Genomic DNA, 20,503 nt, shown 5'->3' with positions numbered 1-20,503 from the left:
AAAAAAAAAAAAAGGCTAGTCCTATAGGATTAGTGCCTCACTCCTATGAGCTCATTTAATTACCTTACTAAAGGCCCTGTCTCTAAATACAGTCACATTAAGGGTTAAGGTTTCAATGTATTAGAGGGAACACAATTCAGTCCATAACAGAGGCACTTGTCAGACCGATGTGCAGAGATCCCAAGCAGAGCACAGTCATTTTACTAAGCTAAGGAGGCAGACTGGAGTTCAACAAAGTGGCTAGAATTTTAGGAAAGAAACCACAGAGGTGGGAGCTGTGTGAAGAAAGACCTCCAGAAGTCTCCATAGGCGATCTCTTGAGTGTATTGCTGAAACCCCATGAGGCTGTGAAAGAACAGGGGACTGTAGGAAGCACAATTCGCAGAGCTCGGAAAGGCTGAGAATCAGTCATGTTCTGAGCTGCTAGAATGGAGAGTTCTCCATGTAGGGTATCCAGTCGAGACTGCAGAAGGGTTATACCTTGACAGTAGGGCTAAACCAGCCCAGAGTGAAGACTGCCCTCAACTCACACCTATAAGCTTAATAACAAGCCCTGAAAGGCTCAACATGATCCAAAATTAACCTAGTTGCCTCACAGAAGACTCATGACGCACCCCGTAAAGGAACAGTAAAATTTAACACTCCCCAATATAGAGTTTGTGATGCTGATTTAACAAAAAATCACTGCACATGGAAAGACACAGAAAAATGTGAGTCATAGCCAGGAGAAAAACTGATAAAGTGAAACTACCCAGAAATGACTAAAATGATGGACTTAGCAGACAAAGATTTTAATACAGTTTTTATGCCTATGTTCAAATATTTAAAAACATGAATACAGTGATGAGAGAAATTGGATGTGTAAAAAATAGAATTTGTAGCAGTGAAACAATGCAATATCTTACATGAATAATTCACTGGAAGAGCTTATAAGAAGATTAGATATTGATGAAAAGATCAGTGAATTTGACATAGCAAATGAAACTAGACTGAAGGAAGAGACAAAAGACTGAACAGAAGAACATCCGTGACCGGTGGGACAGTATTATGAGAGAATTTTTGGGTAACCAAAGCCTTAGAGGGGGCAGGGAGAAGAAAACATGTGAAATAATGGTGAAAAATTGTTCCAAAAAGTTTGTTTGTTTGAAATATAATTCACATGCCACACAATCCACTCACTTAAACTTATATGATTTGATGTCATTTAGTATATTTACAGGCTTGTGCAACTATCATTGCAACTTAATTTTAGATCATTTTTGTCCTCCCTAAAAGCCCTCCTCCAATCACAGAGTATTTTCATCACCTCCAAGAGAACCTGCAAAACAATGATAATTAGAACTGTCTGGAGTAGGCATCTTTGAATGTTCCTGATCTTGGTGGAAAGCGTCTAGTCTTTCACCTTTAAGTCTGATGCTAGCTGTGAAGTGTCCAGAGATGTCCTCTATCAAGGTGAGGAAGTGCCCTGTTTTTTCTGCAGTTATTAATATGATCATATTTTCTCCTCTTTATTCTATGTTATTTTCTGTTACATTAATTGATTTTCAGATGTTAAGCCAGCCTTATATACTTGGAATACATTTCACATGTATCATCTTTTTTATATGTTGCTGGATTTGATATGCTAGCATTGGTTGAGAATTTTTACATCTCTGTTCACAAGCAGCATAGATCCTTAGTTTCTTTTCATATGCATTTTTTTTGTCCACTTGGCTATCAGGGTAATACTGGCCTTGTAAAATGTGTTAGGAAGTATCTATTCCTCTTCTGTTTTCTGGAACAACTTGTGTCGAATTCATATTATTAATTCTCTGAATGTTTGGTAAAAATACACCAATGCTGCTTCCTTTTTTGGGCCTGAGCTTTGTGAAATTTAAAAATTATTTATTTGATCTCTTTACTTATTATAAACCAAGTCACTTTTTCCATCCCTTTAAAAAAAAATTTTTTTTAATGTTTACTTACTTTTGAGAGAGAGAGGGAAACAGAGTGCAAGTGGGGGAGGTGCAGACAGAGAGGGAGACAGAATCCGAAGCAGGCTCCAGGCCCCACACTGTCAGCACAGAGCCTGATGCAGGTCTCAAACTCATGAACTGCAAGATCATGACCTGAGCCAGTCAGACACTTAACCGACTGAGCTACCCAGGCACCCCCTTGTTATGTCAGTTTCAGGATTTTGTGTATTCCTGGCAATTTATCCATTTTGTTTAAACTACCTGATGTGTTATTATGCAGTTGTTTATATAGTTTTCTGTGATAATCCTTTTTATTTCTGTAAGTTTGGTAAATGTTGTCTCTTTTATTTGTTTGAAGTAATTTGAGTCTTCCGTTGGCTAGTCTAGCTAAAGTTTTGTCAATTTGGTTGGTCTTTTCAAGGAACCAAATTTTGGTTTCATTGATTTTTTTTCTTTTTCTACTGCGTTTCTACCTTCTGGAAGCCAGTAATAAAGAGAAATGTCTTTAAAGCAGCCAATGTAAAACAAGACACATTGCTTATAGAGGAAGAGGAAACCCTGCAATACAGAAGATAATGGGAATAACACTACACTTACAATGGATGCATTGCTTCTTTTTAAAAGTTGATTAAACAAACACAAAAAGCACATTTCCTTTGAGACTGAGGTTGTCAGTTTGATGTCTGCATGAGACAGTATGCTTTCCCATGCAAAAACCCTTCTTCTGTCCCTGAATCCCTAGACAACCACTGTGTCCCAGAGTTCTTCATAGTAGAGGTGGCGATTTTTCTTTCCAGTACAAAGGGAAAGAACGGAACTAACAGGTCCTGCTGATACTACCCACATATGTTCCACAGTGTAGGAACCAGAGTGTGCTGATCTTGATGCTTGTAGGGAAATATTTTTTCTCCCTTATTTTAGCCCTAATCCAATCATTATCAGCCTTGGCTGTTCTTTAGAATCAGCTGGGGAGCATTAAAAAAATACCGATACCCATCCTCATATCAGACGAATTTAAATTTAGAATCTAGTGGTGGAACCAGGCCCTTTAATTTTGTTCGTGTGTGTGTGTATAAATATAAAAAATAAGTGTATATAAAATATGTATGTATAAATATTTGTATGTTTTTTGTTTTGTTTTTAATTTTTAAAACATTTTTATTTGTTTTTGAGAGAGAAAGAGATAGAGCGTGACCAGGTGAGGGGCAGAGAGAGAGGGAGACACAGAATCTGAAGCAGGCTCCAGGCTCTGAGCTGTCAGCACAGAGCCCGATGTGGGGCTCGAACTCACAAACCATGAGATCATGACCTGAGGAGAAGTTGGACACTTAACTCATTAACTGACTGAGGCACCCAGGTGCCCCTCTTTTTTGTTTTTTGGGGTTGTGTGGGTGTTTACTTATCACATGGAACTTTTAAAATATATAGCAAAGTGGAAAGAATAGTGATCTTCGAACAGGTGGTACATTAAAGAAGAGTAAGTTTATGTATTTTTTTAATGGATAAAGGCGGGCATCCTGTTGCTGTGGCATTTAGAGTCCATCGATCTTGTTTTAGAAAGTAATGTTTTACTTCAAAATGTCAAGGTTTACAGTACATGAGAAATGACATTCTTCACAACCGCTTAAACTTATTATGAATCCTCATAGATATCAGATGAAAATTGTGCAGGGGAGAACATGTGTTAAGAACATTTTTTAAGGGCACAAGAAGGGAAGAGTTTGAAGGTCACCAGTCTGCATGGATTGCTTTCTTCCTTCTTGAGAGCCATACACTAGGATATAGTTTATTTCAAACCTTGTCCTCATAGTTCAGTGAAGCAGAAATGGACCCATGCTTTACAACTGCATCAGTTTTAGGATTGATGAACAATAAGCACTGTGGAAACGTAAATGTGTGCTTATGGAATTGTGTGACTGTGTTGGACCTGGCACTTTCTATATATAATCTGTGGGCAGCGGAGAAACACATATGTCTGTGTGGCACAAGTAACTTTTACTATTGTTAATATTTATTGATCTAGCTTATTTTAATAGTAATAATGAAAGCATTCTCTTCTAAAATCAGCTTTCACTTCCTATCAGTACTTTAAATTATCTTGTGGGGCGCCTGAGTGGCTCAGTCAGTTAAGCATCTGACTCTTGATTTCGGCTTAGGTCATGATCGCACGGTTTGTGAGCTCAAGCCCCATGTCAGGCTCTGCCCTGAAAGCATGGAGCCTGCTTGGGATTCTCTCTCTCTCTCTCTCTCTCTCTCAATCTCTCTCTCTCTCTCTCTGCTCCCCTCCCTCCCACTTTCTCTCTTTCTCTCAAAATAAATAAATAAAACATTTTACAAAATCTTGAAAAAAATAAAATTATCTCATCTAAGCCTGATCTGTTTCTAATTCTGCTAATCCTCAGCAGAGAGGTGAGGTCCTTTCCTGGTTTGGGAAGGACCGTGCCAGTGGGCTGCTGGGGTCTGTGCACGTGCAGTGCTGGGTCTTTGTAACAATCACGTGGTTCCTTCCCATCACTGAGCACAGCTCACCGCAGGCTGGGCAGCTGTGCCGGCGTTCTCTCCAGTGGTCACTACAGCTGTGGGAAGTTGGTTTTATCTTCAGTGTATAGCTGAGAGAAGGGAGGCTTACGGAAGTTAAGGAACTACTAGCCCAAGGGCACAGAGCTAGTTGGTGGAGAGGTGGGACTTCCCCCTGTGTTGTCTAACTGATGATTCCTACTTCAGCTCACACAGCTCTTCGGGCTCTGGATCTCGGCAAAGAGCATCAGGATGAGTAACAGAAGGAACATTGGACGAGGTCTAAAGACCAGGGCTCACTTTCTAGTTCCAGTGCCTGGTTAGCTGTGTGACCTAAGTCACTTAGCATCTTGCAGTCTGTGTTGTTGTTCGAAATGTGCAGGATGATGTGAGATTTAAACTGTAGTCGGTATATGAGTATGACCGAGGATTCATTTATCCTGTTTCCTAGTTCCTGTTTTGTTGTAGAATTAGTGAAAATCCATCATATCACCTTTTGGTCACAGAGGTGTTCATAAAACATCATTGGATTTTGTGGAATTGGGAATGAGATTGTTTCCCCCATCTCTGCTGATGCTACAGTGACTGGATTGTCAAAGCTTGGAAGTGCATGGGCGTGTGAAGTGTCCCTGCCTGCTTTTGGCACTGGGGAAAGGTGTCAGGTAGTGTGGACCCAGGCAGATGTAGCACATCGTTTTAGATAGAAAAATATTACCTGTGTGCATTCCAGATACTCCATGAATTGAATGAACTTGAGTAGAGAATGCCTAAATTGTTCATGTTAAGCTCTGAATCTGGTCTCTATCTCTGAAGAATTCTGTAAGAGTAGAGTTAAAAACAAAAACAAGAATGCCATTTACATTAAAGGGGCATCACTTATTCAGATGAGGAGAGCAGAAATTTCTAAGCTCCAGCTTACACAGCCTGATTCCCTACTCTAATTTCAAGAATCCAGCTAAAGCTTCTACTGACTCAAGGAATTGTTGCTTCTCCTAAAAAGTTGCTTCAAATGCCTTCTGCGTTTGCTCACTTGCTTCTAGCTAGTCTTGTAAAAAAATAGTAAAGAAGACCAACTTTGGATATTAAATATATACATAAAGAATAATTAATGAAGGCCTATGAACTTAGCACCTTGCTTGAGACATAGTTAAAGCTGCCATCCCCCTCTCCCCGTCATGTACGCTCCAGTGGTAGCACCAGCCTGAAACTTGACGTCTGTCACTCCTGTGTATTTCTTTACACTTTTCCTGCATAGGTGTGTCTGCCTAAAGGATATATGGCATTGTTCTGCATGTTTGAAGATTTTATATAAATAGAAAAATACTGAAGTATTCCTCTGCCCTTTTGATTTTTTCCTTCAAAGTGAGAATGTTTTTGAGGGTTATTCATATTGATTCAGATAGTTCTAGTCCATTCACTTTCACTGTTGTATGAAATTCCACTGTATGAATACACCGTGTCTTAGTTGAAGCTGGTAAAACAAAGCACCACAGACTAGATGGCTTATCAACAGCATGAATTTACTTCTCACAGTTCTGGAAGCTGGAAAGTCTGAGATCACAGTGTCAGTATGGCTGGGTTCTGGTGAGAGCTCTCCTCTGGGTGGCACACTGCTGATTTCTCCTTTTATCCTTACGTGGAGGTAGAGGAAAGAACGTGAGCTAACTCTCTGGGTTCTTCTGATAAGCGTGTACTCCCATTTTTTAAAAATGTTTGTTTATTCTTGACCGAGAGAGCAAGCTTGGGGGAGGGGCAGAGAGAGAGGGAGACAGAGGATCTGAAGCGAGCTCTGCACTGACAGCCCAGAGCCCAGTGCAGGGCTGGATCTCATGAACCGTGAGATGGACCTGAGCCGAGATCAAGAGTCAGACACTTAACCGACTGCAACACCCAGGCACCCCAACTATTCCAATTCTTAAGGGCTCTCTGTCTTCATGACCTAATTATCTCCAAAAGCCTCCCTCCCCCTCCACTCCCACAAATGCCACCACCCTGGGAATTAGATTTCAACACAGGAGTTATTTGAGCGTTCCCATTGCTTTTCACCCTGGCTCCCAGCTATCAGTACTGCGTAGGACGGAGGAAAAGTACAGGGCGATGAGCAGTTAGATCAACTGCAGACTCGAAATTGTCCTTAAAGAAAAGGACCAGGGTTGGCGGAATAAAATCCAAACTCCTTACCAGGGCGCACACAGCCCTGCCTCATCTGGCTTCCTCTTACCTGGCCACTGTCTCCGGCCTCCCCTTCCCTCCCCTCGTTCAGGGTGGCCTTTTTTCTAGGACTGGAACATACAGGCAGACTCATTCCCACCTCAGAACTCGATGTTCTGTCTGCCTAGCTCGCTGCATGACTGGTTTCTCCTCAGCCTTTATATATCAGCCCTTCCGAGGGGCCTCCTCCAACCACACAATATGCAGCAGGCCCCCCCCCCCCCCCCCCCCCCGGCCCCCCCCCCCCCCCCCCGTTTGCCTTCCTAATTACCCCAAGGCTCTCATTCACATTACTCTGTGGTGGGTTGTTTTGTTTTTTTCATTGTATGTATCACAATTTGAAATTACTTACTTTTGTGTCTCTCACCGGAACGTAAATGCCCTCCCTGAGGAGAGGGAAATATGGTTTTAAGTTTTGTACCATTAGTGCTTGGCACCAAGTCGTCATTTAATAGATGTTTATTAAGCAGATGAACAAATAAGTAGGTGGAGTGAATTCCAGACCTGGAATGAAAACCTGGTTTGTTAAGATGTTCGATTTGTATACACAGAGTGCCAGCTCTGCGTCTGACGGATATTTGTAACCCGTGGCAGCGCAGGGGCAGAGAAAACCAGGTTTTCCACAGACTGTTGAGATAAGAACCAGACTTTGAATGAGGCACCGTTAGTCTGTCCTCAACCTGCACGATCAGGCGCGGATGGGGCAGCGACCAGACACCCCAAATTCTGCTCCACACCTGTGTGTATCCCCGGTAGAGATTTCACTGTGTGTATTCATTCAGCGTTTGTCAAGCGTTTAGATGTTTTCTGCAAACAAAGGGGCAAGCAGCAGCGTGTTGTCACTTTGCTTCATAGTTTAACACAGAGGACGCGTCTGTGTTATTCGGACAGTGACTCAGTTGAGCATCATCTCTGAAGAATCCGGATAGAAGCTGCACTGTTGCCTTCCTATCCTGGGGCCGGTCCTGAGAGAGGTGTGTAAAGAGTGGATGCGACCTGCAGTGTTGTTTTCTTCACAGAGTCCGGTGTGCATTGTCGACCACTGGGTCACCATGAGGTGTGACAGGGAAGCTTCAGTGGTTCTCTTTCTGGCTTTGGACACACACATAGTGTATTTTTTCTTAATTTTTTTAAATGTTTTATTTATTTCTGAGAGAGAGAGAGAGAGACAGCGTGAACAGGGGAGGGTCAGAGAGAGAGGGAGTCACAGACTGAAACAGGCTCCAGGCTCTGAGCTGGCAGTCAGCACAGAGCCCGACGCGGGGCTCGAACCCACGAACTGCGGGATCATGACCTGAGCTGAAGTCGGACGCTTAACCGAATGAGCCACCCAGGCGCCCCATACAGCTAGTGTTTTTATCACCTGCTTTTGATTTGCCAGTTTGGCTCAAATCCGGGTATTCCTAATGTCTGGATTTCACTCTGTGTTATGGGGGGAAACAGGAAAGACAGTCCCCATTGCTTCTCAGACTCTTGGCTCAGTCTCTTGGCTAAGATACTACTGTTATAATATCCAATAAGACACTGTCTCCAAGGAAGAGTGTAAAATTTGAAGAGGGTTATCTTTTCTTTTTTAAAATGTTTAACATTTATTTATTTTTGAGAGACAGAGCATGAGCAGAGGAGGGCAGAGAGAGAGGGAGACAAAGAATCCAAAGTAGGCTCCAAGCTCCAGGCTCCAAGCTGTCAGCCCGGAGCCTGACGCGGGGCCCAAACCCTTGAACCACGAGATCATGACCTGAGCTGAAGTTGGCCGCGTAACTGATTGAGCCACCTAGGCGCCGGGGATTATCTTTTCATTATAGATTGTCCTGTGCCAACTTTAGCAAGGGGATTGGGGGAGGTGTCTTTGAAACCATTTAACTCATTTCATATTACCTCAATTGTATTTATGTTCCTTAAAATTATTTTATTTTACTGTGCTGAATATATTCCTGAAAGATTCCATACCTTATGTCTGGAATAAGGTAGACAATAAAATGTATACACACAATATTTGTTGTCTTATATGAAAATGAAACAATAGAATATTCATAATAAATTAATTTGAATTAAAATCTATTTTTTAAAATCTTGTGTATTATCTAACATGGAGGAGAATGCAATGCATTTCTGTGTTTTTAAAAAATTATTAAGCATAACATTTGCTTATAAATATGTGATTGGCATCCCACATGTTACCAGTTTTTAATATACTTTTAAAGAAGCAACATCGGGGGGCCTGGGTGGCTCAACCAGTTAAGCATCCAACTTCGGCTCAGGTCATGATCTCATGGTTCGTGAGTTCGAGCTCCGTGTCGGGCTCCATGCTGACAGCCAGCTCAGAGCCTGGAGCCTGTTTCATTCTGTATCTCCCTCCCTCTCTGACCCTCCCCTGCTCATGCTCGCTCGCTCTCTCTATCTCTTTCTCGGAAATGAATAAAACATTAAGGAAGCAACATCAATTTCTTTATTACATGAAATTACATTTTTAAAGTAAACATAATTTGTTTTGAGAGAGAGCATGAGCAGAGAAAGGGGCAGAAGAAGAAAGAGAATCTTAAGCAGGCTCCACACTCCACATGGAGCCCAACGTGGGACTCATTCACACCACCCTGAGATCATGACTTGAGCTGAAATCAAAAGTCAAGCGCTCAACCGACTGAGCCACCGAGGTGCCCCTAAAGTAAAAATAATTTTACATAACATTCCGTCACTAAACATGAAGCAACATGGTAAAAGATGCCATCCCATTACCTCTCCAGTCTCCAATTAACCAAGGCTGTATTCAGTATCCACTATGGGTTCAGCACCCCAAAATACTTCTTACTGTCATACAAAAACAGATTCAGTTAAGGCTCTGTTGTGATTGCTGTGTGTTGTACTTTTTTGTGCTATTTTTCTGGAGCTAGGTGGATACATATTATTTCAATTAGTTTAATATTTGTCTCACTTGATAGAAACTGAAAGTTCACTCAGTGAAAAGAAAGAGGGGAAAAGGCAAAAAGTAAGAAAGAAGGAGAGAGAGAGAGACATCTAACATGAGTCTAGGCACCTCTGTTGACTTCCCAGGGAGAAGCTTGCTAGGTGGGAGAGAAGCGGCAGCCTGGCTCAGGCAGGAGGGGTGTGCGTGGGGTAAATGGCACTTTGTGACCCCGCGCTCCTGTGTGAGGCCTTAGCCCATCCCCAAGAGCCCCTGCCTCTCACTTTGGTGCTGTTGGCTTCATGGCTTCCTGAGATTCCTTCGCTTCCAGATTTCCCAAAAGCCAGCAGGGGCTCTCCTTGACCTTCCCTTCCTGAGCCTCCCTGCTCTCTGTCCTCCTGACAAAACTCTAACCCATATTGGACGCTTATGCCGATTTGCTCATTCCCTGGCATCCTGAAAAGTGAGTCATTTAGTTTTCCAACTCCGAATGTAAGCCGGTGATGACTCAGGATGTGTTCTCAATTTATAATAGGGCATATTTCTTGGTATTTCCTAGTCCTTACACTTTCTTGAAGTCTCTCACAGCCCTTCCCGAAGTAACAAAACAAATGAAGGCGCCAGCATTAGTTAAATGTTTTCATTTATTATACCTGCTATTGTTCTTACTGTATCTTGTTTTACACCGGAATTGTGACAAAGGGCAATTAGTCTTAGAGTTAGTGAAGAAAGGTACGAAGGTTGCTTTAGTTTTTCCCAAACCTGGCTGGAGGGAAAATTCGCACATCCTTCAAGTTTGTGAAACAGGCGTCGAATCTTTATTAAATTGGCCAGCAGAAGAAGGTCATCCTCATTCAGGTATCGGAGAACGGGAATCTCCTCGGGGTGAGGTAGCTTTTCAGCAAAGAGAAAGAGAAGGGAAGTCAGGGTCCATCTGTGAAAGGCGGGAGGTGGGAGGCGGCGTGTGCTGGTACTAATTTGGAGTTGGAATCCCTCGAGTCTCATTAGCTACAGAAGGAGGCAATGGCGGTATTACTCTCATCTGGAGGAGGAATGGGCTGGAATGCTGTGGAGAGTTGAGAGACCAGAACAGGCCAGAGCAATAGAATTTAGATACTTCCAAGTGCTTACAATTTATTTGAGTAATTTATGAGGGGGGCACAAAGATGCCGCACAGTCCTGTCCCCGGAGATCCCCCGGGGGGAGGACATGGTCCGAGCTGGACTGGAGCTAGGAAGGCTCTGGGGGGGTGGCCTTCCTCAGACATGGTAGCACCCGAGCTGAGTTTTCAAGAAGGACCGGGATCGCTAAAATTCCTTTCCTTCTAGAACGTGCCCTACCACAGGAGGCCATTCCGCGTTAATCTCTCCATGACCCTTCCATTGCCTTTGCCCATCCCTTCTTCACAGCCTTTGGTGATTCAGGCTGATGCCGCGTCCTTGCGGCTGCTGCAGGAAGGGGAATGCCTCTGTCGGGACTGTCTTGCCTGAGTGTTTCCAGGGTGTGGATTCAGGGCCGGCTTCAGTGGGGTGGGCTAAATACAAGCTCAACTACTACCTTCTGCGAGCAGTGACCACTTACCTGCAAGAGACACAAGAACTGACAGCATTTTCATCCCTCTCTGCATCAGAAGGTAAAGAGGGAGGGAGGGAGGAAGGGAGAAAGCGAGGGACAGAATAATAGGAATGGACCAGCATTTTTAATTTCCCTTCAATCCCAATTCCATAAGATGACAGAAAACGTTTTAAGAGAGTAAAGCAATAATGGCTCTAGGGAACAGGAAAGATTTTGGGGCGCCTGGGTGGCCCAGTTGGTTAAGCGTCCGACTTCCACTTAGGTCATGATCTTGTGGTTTGTGAGTTTGAGCCCTGCATGAAGCTCTGTGCTGACAGCTCAGAGCTTGGAGCCTGCTTCGGATTCTGTGTCTCCTGCTCTCTGCTCCTCCCCCACTCATGCTGTCTGTCCCTCTCTCTCAAAAATAAATAAACATAAAAAATTTTTTAATAAAAAAATAAGGAAATAGGAAAGACTTTGATCAGCAGGAATAATCTTACTGTATTCCTGAAAATCATAAAGCAGACAGGACCATATCCATAGAGAGATAAATGGCCAAATGAAACCACTAACCCAAACACACACATTCTGAGATCAAAGTTAATAAAAGTGAGAAGCAGAAGGGGCCCTGAGGTAAATATTAGGATGACCAGTTGGTAGACAGCCCCTCACCTCACCCTCCGCGTTGAACCATGACGCCCCCAGGCTGGGGCTGGAAGTCCGGCACTGGGGCCAGCCTTCTACCCCTCAACTGTACATACCACTTTCCCACAGTCCCCACAAACAAACTTCAGTAAGCAGAAGATGTCGGGAGGCCAGGATTCTCAAATACAAAATGAACACACGGCCAGGAATCACCAAATATCTGAGGAAAATTGAGGCCATGAAAGAGAAGCCAGGTTTACCTATTAGGGGTAATACTCAAGGAGACAGCATTAGTAGCCAGCAGGAGGCTTTGGGATATATATGATTAAATTTTATGAGGGATTTGAGAGAATTATTGCTGTCAAAGAGAAGAAATAACTAGAGGACTTGGAAATTAATTGTATGCATACAGAAAAGATGTGTTAACATAATTTTAGAGTGACCATTAAAATGCAGTGTATTAAAAGATCGAGTCTAATAGGTTGAGGAAAACAACAAAATCCAGTTATATACTGTTTGCAAGAGACACATCTAAAACTATAAAAACACTGAAAATCAAAGAATGAAAAAAAATGTACCAAGCAAATGCTAACTAAAAAGAATGCAGGTGTGGCAATTTAACATAATGTAGAATAGCATTTAAGGCAAAGGTCACTCACTAGTAGGGAAACTGGGAATAATTCCTATTTATATGTTACCATTTATTTTTGCTAAAAAGAAAAACCTTCACTGATAACACTGAGTCACATAATGGACACAGCTGAAGAGCAAATAAGTGAGGTGGAAGATGGAGCTGGTGAGAGGCAGGAAATACAGCCCACCAAGAAGAGGGTCAGCATCTTTACTTTCCTAACCTATGTTTATAAAACTATAGAAAGTAAAACCTGATAGAAATAGTGAGAAAAATGAACAAGTCCACAGTCCTATTTCATACATTTCTCAGAACTAAGCCAATGATATAAAAAGGATAGAGAAGTGGGAATGGAACAATTAGACATGTACAAGCTTGTGACAACAGTACACTTTTTGGGGGTCAAATATACCTGGAACAGTCACAAAAATTATGTAATCAGCTCAAAATAAAATATCAATACATTTTGAACAGCAGGGGGGAAAACGTGCAAGCCATACTCCTTGGTTGTTTATAAATGAACAAGAAAAGGATAGTAAATTTGAATATTTGAAAATTCAATAACTATGGAGTTGAAGAAACCAAAATAGATAGGGCAAACTACTTAGAAGTGAGAGAAAATCGGAGCACTCCATATGGCCCAAGACGCACAGAGGGTAGGGTGGAGGTGGGGAGGAGGTGCTACTAGTTTGGATTGGGTGGTGGAGAGAAGACTCTGAGCAGAAACCTGAAGGAAGTGGGGAAGCAGCTAGGTGCTAAATAGGGGAGGAATATTTTAGGTTGCAGGAATAGCAAGTCCAAAAGCCCTGTGGCGGGGGCATGCCTGGTATTGTCGAGGAACAGTGAGAAGGCCAGTGTGGCTGGAGCATGGTGAGGGAGGAGAGAACAGTACAGAGGGAACATTAAAAGAAGGAAATCCAAAGCATGTGCAGGATTGCAGGTCTCTTCTAGAACCTTGGCTTTTACTCTGAGTAGGATTAGAAGCCATTGGATAGTTTGGACCAGGATTTTGTTTTCAAAGTATCACTCATGCCCTTTTTGACAGCACGTATACTCAAATTGGAACAAGACAGAGAAGATTAGTACATGAGCTGTACAAGGATGGTACCTATTGTGTTAGATAGACTCTGGGAAGACCAGAAGCAGGGAGACTCATTAGGAAGCTACTGTGATAACTTAAACAAGAGATGGACTAGGCACCAGAGGCAGACAAGATAGATAGTACTGGCGGATGTGAGAAGAGTTGGAGCCTGGATGTGTATTGTAGATAGGGTTGATAGAGCCTGCAGGGAACAGGTGCGCTGCTGTGAAACAGAGGGGCAGTGCTGCTCCAGAGTGGCCTGAGCAACTGACAGGATACAGTTGCTGGGGTGCCAGCGTGGCTCAGTCGGTTAAGCATCGGACTCTTAATTTCGGCTCAGATCATGATCTTGGGATCCAGCCCTGCATTGGGTTCCACATTCATAGAGTGAAACCTGCTTTGGATTCTCTCTCTCTCTGCTCCTCCCCCTGGTGTGCACACACTCTCTCTCAAGATAAGTAAACTTAAAAAAAAAAAAATACAGATGCGATTTTCTTTTCTTTTTTTTTTTAATGTTTTATTTATTTCTGAGAGTGAGCGTGAGACAGCGTGAGCAGGGGAGGGTCAGAGAGAGAGGGAGACACAGACTCTGAAATAGGCTCCAGGCTCTGAGCTGGCAGTCAGCACAGAGCCCGACGCGGGGCTCGAACCCACGAACTGCGAGATCATGACCTAAGCGAAAGTCGGACGCTTAACCGACTAAGCCACCCAGGCGCCCCACAGATGCGATTTTCTGATGGAGGAGACTGAGGGTGGAGCAAGCTTTGAAATGGAATATTGCTAAGTTTTTCATGCCCTCTTAGACACATACATGGAGATACAGGGTTAGAATCAGAGATGTGAAGGTTAGAAGTTCATGGGAGATAAAATGAGAGGGTCATCAACATGCAGATGATATTTCAGGACAGGAGATTCCATGAGATCATCCACAGAGTGGGTACAGATAAAGATGAGTCTCAGGATATGGCCTGGAGCCTCTTAATATTTAGAAAATGGGGAGGTGATGAAAGTCAGCAAAGAAAAATGAGAAGGTCACTGAGGTGGAACGAAAATCAAAGGAAAGCAGGGTCCTGGAAGTAAAGCAAGAAATGCTTCCAAGAGGAGGAAGTGAGGAACTGTCCAGGGTCCCTGGGAGGTCACCTGGTGTAGCAGAAATGAGCTCCAGTGCATATGAAATGTTATGTAGCAACTAAAAATGAAATAGACAAATATGCTTGGAAATGCAGACATGCAAAAACCTTTAATACCCATTAAGTGGACAACAAAAACTAATACAATCCCCCCAACAATATAAGCAACATGATCCAATTTTTATTTTAAAAAAGATACGTCTGAATAATGAAGAGAAAGACATACCAGATTTTGAGTGATGATTACCTTTGGAAAAAGGGTTAGAATTAACAAAAGGATGAAAAAGGAATCTCTCTTCTACTCCAGTTCTGTATTGGGTGAATCTTCAAATATGAGAATGTATTTATTTTTCAGTTTTTAAAAACCTAAAGAAAGGGTGATCGTGATGACAGTGAGAAATGGAAAAACTTCTGACATTGAATCGTGTGTGTGTGTGTCAAAATGACTCATTAAAATTCATTTCTAAGGAACGAGCGGGGGAGAGAGAACATCTTTTACATGTTTGGTAAGAATGCATTTACCATGAATGTAATGTACTAGAAGAAGGCTATCTTGTAAACGTCTAACTAAGAAAGAAGCTTGGCTGGAGCCCAAACAGCTGACTGTGGTAGCCGGACTGATGGGGAGGGGCAGAAATAGTGCTGAGCACCTTGGAGACCCCTCAGTCCCTGTTGGCGGAATCTGAAGTCTTCTTTCTGTTTGGTGTTTATGAGATATGCCTGCCTGTGCTGAATATTGCGGTCATATATCCACTTACCTAAAAGTGTGGAATTTTCAGAGGTTGACAACACCTTTGAAGTCTGGAGCAATCTCTTCCTTTAATCATTGGTGAAACAAAGGGCCTCAGAATTGAAGGGGCGTGTTCGGAGCCACACACTAGATATACTACATAGACCTCTCCCTTTTGTTTAATATATATTTTTGAATGTTTATTTTTGAGAGCGAGAGCATGCAAGCATGCACCAGTGGGAGAGAGGCAGAGAGAGAGAAAGAGGGAGAGAGAGGGAGAGAGGGAGAGAGAGATAGGATCCCAGTCTCTTCACTGACTGCAAAAACCCTGATGTGGGGCTCCAATGCAGAAATTGCAAGATCATGACCTGAGCTGAAGTCGGATGTTTAACCGACTAAGCCACCCAGGTTCCCCCATAGATCTCTATCTCTGTCTCTGTATCTATATATACATTTCAACTTTATTGAGGTATAATTAACAGAGAGAGCTATCATTTACTGAGTACTTAGTGTCAAGCACCACGCTAAGTACTTTGCATTCCCCTTGAATCTTCACAGCCATCTATTTGGTAGGAATCATTATCTACATCTAATAGATGAGGGCAGTGAAGTTCAAGTTCACCCACTAAGCTAAGTGGCAACGTTGAGGTATGAAACGACATCCCTGTAACCTGAAGGCCATGTTATTAACCATTGCCAGTCACTGAGAGTGTACTCTCAGCTGTGCCCTGGGTGGGACAGGGGAATCAGTAAGGCAGAGATTTTGTGCTTCTGGAGCTTACCATCCAGTGGAAAAGGCAGCCATCAGGGCAGAGAAGGCAGCATGGTTCAGCAAACATAGGGACCAAGGACAGTACATGGATGACCCAGAGAAGGCCATGGTGGACCCTGATTGGGCAAAGGACTAGGAGGTCTGGGAAGCATCTCTAAGGAGATGGGACTCACGTATGGTCTTGAACATGGTGAGAACCCAGGTCTCCTGACTCCATCCAGGGCTTTCTTCTATAGCACAGTGGAAAAATAAACAAAACCCTAAAACCAACCCCCCAAAGCAACACTCCCTGGTTTCAGAGTAAACACAGTAAATGTTAGTTGGATCTAAGTCTGAACTAAAAGGAATTTCTGAAGAACAAACCATAAGGCCGCCTCATTTCCACATGAAATTTTCACTCTGGGTTTTTTTCATTGAATTCCAAAAGTCTTAGTAGATGGTAGATTATTACACACAAGTATAATCTGAGTAATAACACTAACAAGAGCCATTTACTCTTATTATTCTAGATGCTTTGAACAATTTTCAAAAATGTACCTACCTTCACTTTGGTCCCAACACCGATTCTTGCCTGTTGGCCCATTGCTAGAAAAGTGATTGAAATCTTGTCTTGTTCTAGGATGCGAACTCCAATGTAATGATTCAAAGCCAGAAAGACAGGTTTAAATGAAACAAAGGGTGAGGAAGCCACAGAACTGGACCAATTCCAAGCCCTTATTCTGTTGCCAGCTTGATCTGAATATTGACCTCCCAAGATATTGATGTATACGCTGGACAGAAAGGAAATTAAAAATTATAAAGGATAACATTATAATTCAACCTTGAAATTAGCCCTGTCACTGGCTCACCAAGGGGAGCCGCAGTTCCTGCTAGCCAGCAGGGTACAGAGAGTGCAAAACTGCAGGTCATCTTTGGCGTGGAATACTGTGAATGAATTTTATACTAATTTGAAGTAGTGGATCCAAACTGGGTCCAAAATACGGACCCAGGATGGTAAAGGGGTCTGGAAAACTCTGTGCTGGGAAGAATGAAGAGGGAGCAGGGAAGGTTTAGTCTGGACAAGCAGACATACAGGAGACCAGGCTATCCCTGAAAGAGAGGAGAAGACCAGTGCTTGGGTTTTCCCGAGGACGAAATGAAGACCAGCAGGTGGAAGTCTTGGGGAAGGCCTAATTGGCCTCAGGATAGGACAGCTGTGTTCTCATAGCACCCAGCAACTGGGAGCCCAGAGCCCTTCCCGAGCGGCTCTTGTCAGGGCACGAGTGGCTCAGGGAACATCTCTGAGATGGCTCAGAGTACTGCTGAAGGGCCCTGTGATGGAGCACAAGGTGGAAGTGAGACTAATGGGGCCTTTGCAATCTCTTAGCACAGCTGATGCTACATTTTACGTCATTACCTACATATCAAGCCCTCCCAGTGTGGGATCTGGTGGCCCTAATGGCTGCCCTTCTACCTAGTTATCTCCTCCGCATACTCTCTCACCTTCTTCCAACTTGGATCACCATCCCTTTCTTTTTTTAATGTTTTTTCTTTATTTTTGAGAGAGAGAGAGAGAGAGAGAGAGACAGACAGACAGACAGACAGAATCCAAAGACAGGCTCCAGACTCTGAGTTGGCTGTCAGCACAGAACCCGACCCGGGGCTCAAACCCACGAACTGTGAAATCATGACCTGAGCTGAAGTTGGACGCTTAACCGACTGAGCCACCCAGATGCTGCACCATCCCTTTCTTGAGGAGAAGGAATAGGTAGAGTTCTGGGTATTTAGAGAGTTGGCTGAATTTGATAATAAATTATTCTTTTTTTAACAAGATGAATTGGCCATGAGGGCCCCTAGAGTAATATAACTGACATCTTCTTTCCCCACTATTGATTAGTGGTGGTAATCTAATAACAAAAGTAAAAATGAGAAATTGAGGTAATTACTGTATCTGGGAAGAGGAAGACTTGGTTTCATCTTGAAATGTGGATGAAAATAATATTTGGCTAAAATTAGATAGATTGTTCATTTGATAAACATTCTGTGAGTGCAGATATATGTTGGTAGCAGTAAAGATTCAGAATGTGGCTTCAAAGAACATGGATCTAGGGGCACCTGGATGGCTCAGTTGGTTAAGCATCTGACTTCAGCTCAGGTCATGGTCTCGTTGTTTGTGAGTTCAAGCCCCATATGGGGCTCTGTGCTGACAGCTCAGAGCCTGGATCCTACTTTGGATTTTATGTCTCCCTCTCTCTGTGTCTCTCCCCTGATCACACTCTATCTCTCTCTCACAAATAAATATTAAAAGAATAAAAATTTTTTAAAAATGAAGTTAGAACCCAAATTACAATTTTCAGGGTGAATGAAATAATGTAAAGTCGTGGAGTATATAAGTTAGTAGGTCAAAATTGTATCAGGATCTTAATTTCTCTAGAGATTTTGTATGTTATTGTTGTTGGTTGTGACTATAGGAATATAGGCATAGTTACAAATATATTTCAAATTATAGTAACACACACACACACATATACACACACAAACTATAACAACACAGTGTAGCAGCTATCCATTGTAAATTATTTTCATAAATGAGTCAATATAACATTATCAGGGCATAGGCTCTAGGAAGACCACTGGATTCATACCCCAAGTCCTTAGGGTGAGCATATAATTTATTGGGAGATTTTTTTTCTAATATTGAAATAATATAGCTCATGTTTCTTGGTGTTTATAGAAAGAATATGATGAGCTTTCTTTTACATAGTTTCCTGGGATTTTTCCACTGAGAAGCAAATGGAATGACTTAAATAAAAATTTCTCTGAGTCAAACATTACTACCGAAGACTAACTTAAATAAATCTTAAAGCCATTTTTATCATTTAAAAAGAAAGCTTCTGTTTAAAAGATGGATAAGTTCTAGGGATTTAATGTATGGCATAAAGATTATAGTTAATAATACTGTATATATACTTGAAAGTTGCTAAGAGAATGTATCCTAAATGTTCTTAACACAAAAAAGAAGTGGTAATTATGTGACATGAAGGAGATGTTAGCTAATGCAATGGGATAATCATTTTGCATTATATGAAGTATATCAAATTGACACATTTCATGTCTTTAATTTACACAATGTTGTATGTCAATTATATCTCAATAGAATTGGAAAAAAGAAAAGAAAAAAGTAAAATTTCATAGCCTCCCCCTCCCCCCAAATGGCACGAAGAAAAACTTAGAAGCCTACCAGACATTTCCATTGGGATGATAGCAGGAACTTCTACCAGAAGAGTCTAGCAATGCTAGGATTGCAGGGTCAGTGGGCATATCTTCTTGGACTATGCAAGTGAAGCCACGTATTTTGTTGGGGATTCGGATGATGGCTAGATTTCCAGATGGGTAGCTGAGATTAGATAAGGTTATTTGCGTTGTTCTAATGGTCCTTAGTTATTCTGGGAATAAATTTAGTTTATTAGCGAGCCCTTTGAAACCATTTTAGAATGGGAGCTACTCTTAATACAAAAATGATTTTATGCTTTTTATGGGATCAAAGTATATTTACAAGACACAAAAATCCACAACAAAATACTGGCAAATGGAATCCAGTGACATATACAAAGGATTATATAGTATGATAAAGAGGAATTTATCCCAGGAGTGCAAGGTTGGCTTAACATCTAAAAATCCATCAGTGAAATATACCGATAGAATAAAAAGCCAAAAAAAAAAAAAAAAAGATCATCTCAATATACACAGAAAAAGCATTTGACAAAATCTAACCCCTTTTCATGATAAACAACTCAATAAACTAGGAAGAAAAGAGAGACTCCTTAATCTAATAGAATGTCTAACAAAAACCCACAGTTAACATTACACTTAATGGTGAAAGACTGATTTACCCCTAAGAGCAGGAACTAAACAAAAATGTCCATTCTCCCTACTTCTATTCAATATTACACTGAAGGTTCTAACCAGGGAAATATTATGCAAGAAAAGGAAATGAAAGGTATCTATATTGGAAATGAAAGATATAAAATTATCTCTATTTGCAGATGATATGGTCTTGTATTTAGAAAATCTTAAAGAATCCGCAAAATAATATATTAGAACTAACAAACAAGTTCAGCAGGATTGTAGGCTACAAGACCAATACATAAAAATAAATTGTATTTCTATATACTAGCAGTGAACATTCTGAAAGTGTAATTAAGAAAATAATTCCATTGACAATAGCATCAGAAAGAATAAATTCTACTGAGGATAATTTACTAGCTGTTAATACTCAGTCCTATCTAAACTGATCATAAGCCTGGAGGTGAAGTAAACACAAGATTGACTCTGAATCGTTTTGAAAAATAGTCATGGTCTTCAAGAGAATTAAGAATTAAGCCAAGGCATTAAA

At 41.8% G+C, this 20,503-nt stretch overlaps 1 protein-coding gene and 1 long non-coding RNA gene across 3 annotated transcripts in view; one reads left to right on the top strand and one right to left on the bottom strand.

Annotated features, from left to right (window-relative positions):
- LOC120237612 overlaps positions 1–3,012 on the top strand; it is a 13,336-nt gene extending 10,324 nt beyond the window's left edge. For both annotated transcript variants that reach the window (XR_005529994.1, XR_005529995.1), the window contains 2 exons: positions 1,276–1,452; positions 2,443–3,012. This is a non-coding gene — a long non-coding RNA (uncharacterized LOC120237612). The remainder of the gene's footprint in view (positions 1–1,275; positions 1,453–2,442) is intronic.
- A 7,199-nt stretch (positions 3,013–10,211) lies between these two features.
- Positions 10,212–20,503, bottom strand: part of ERICH6 (glutamate rich 6) — a 30,335-nt gene continuing 20,043 nt past the window's right edge. Inside the window, exons 12-14 of the mRNA XM_039241036.1 lie at positions 19,349–19,504; positions 16,670–16,898; positions 10,212–10,479 (exon numbers count right to left, since the gene is read on the bottom strand). Coding sequence (XP_039096967.1) covers positions 10,216–10,479; positions 16,670–16,898; positions 19,349–19,504 — 649 coding nt within the window. The 3' untranslated portion in view covers positions 10,212–10,215. The remainder of the gene's footprint in view (positions 10,480–16,669; positions 16,899–19,348; positions 19,505–20,503) is intronic.

The sequence above is a fragment of the Hyaena hyaena genome, unplaced genomic scaffold (assembly GCF_003009895.1).
Source record: "Hyaena hyaena isolate Hyena2069 unplaced genomic scaffold, ASM300989v1 scaffold_186, whole genome shotgun sequence".
NCBI lineage: Eukaryota > Metazoa > Chordata > Mammalia > Carnivora > Hyaenidae > Hyaena > Hyaena hyaena.
This window is presented reverse-complemented; position numbering and strand designations above follow the sequence as displayed.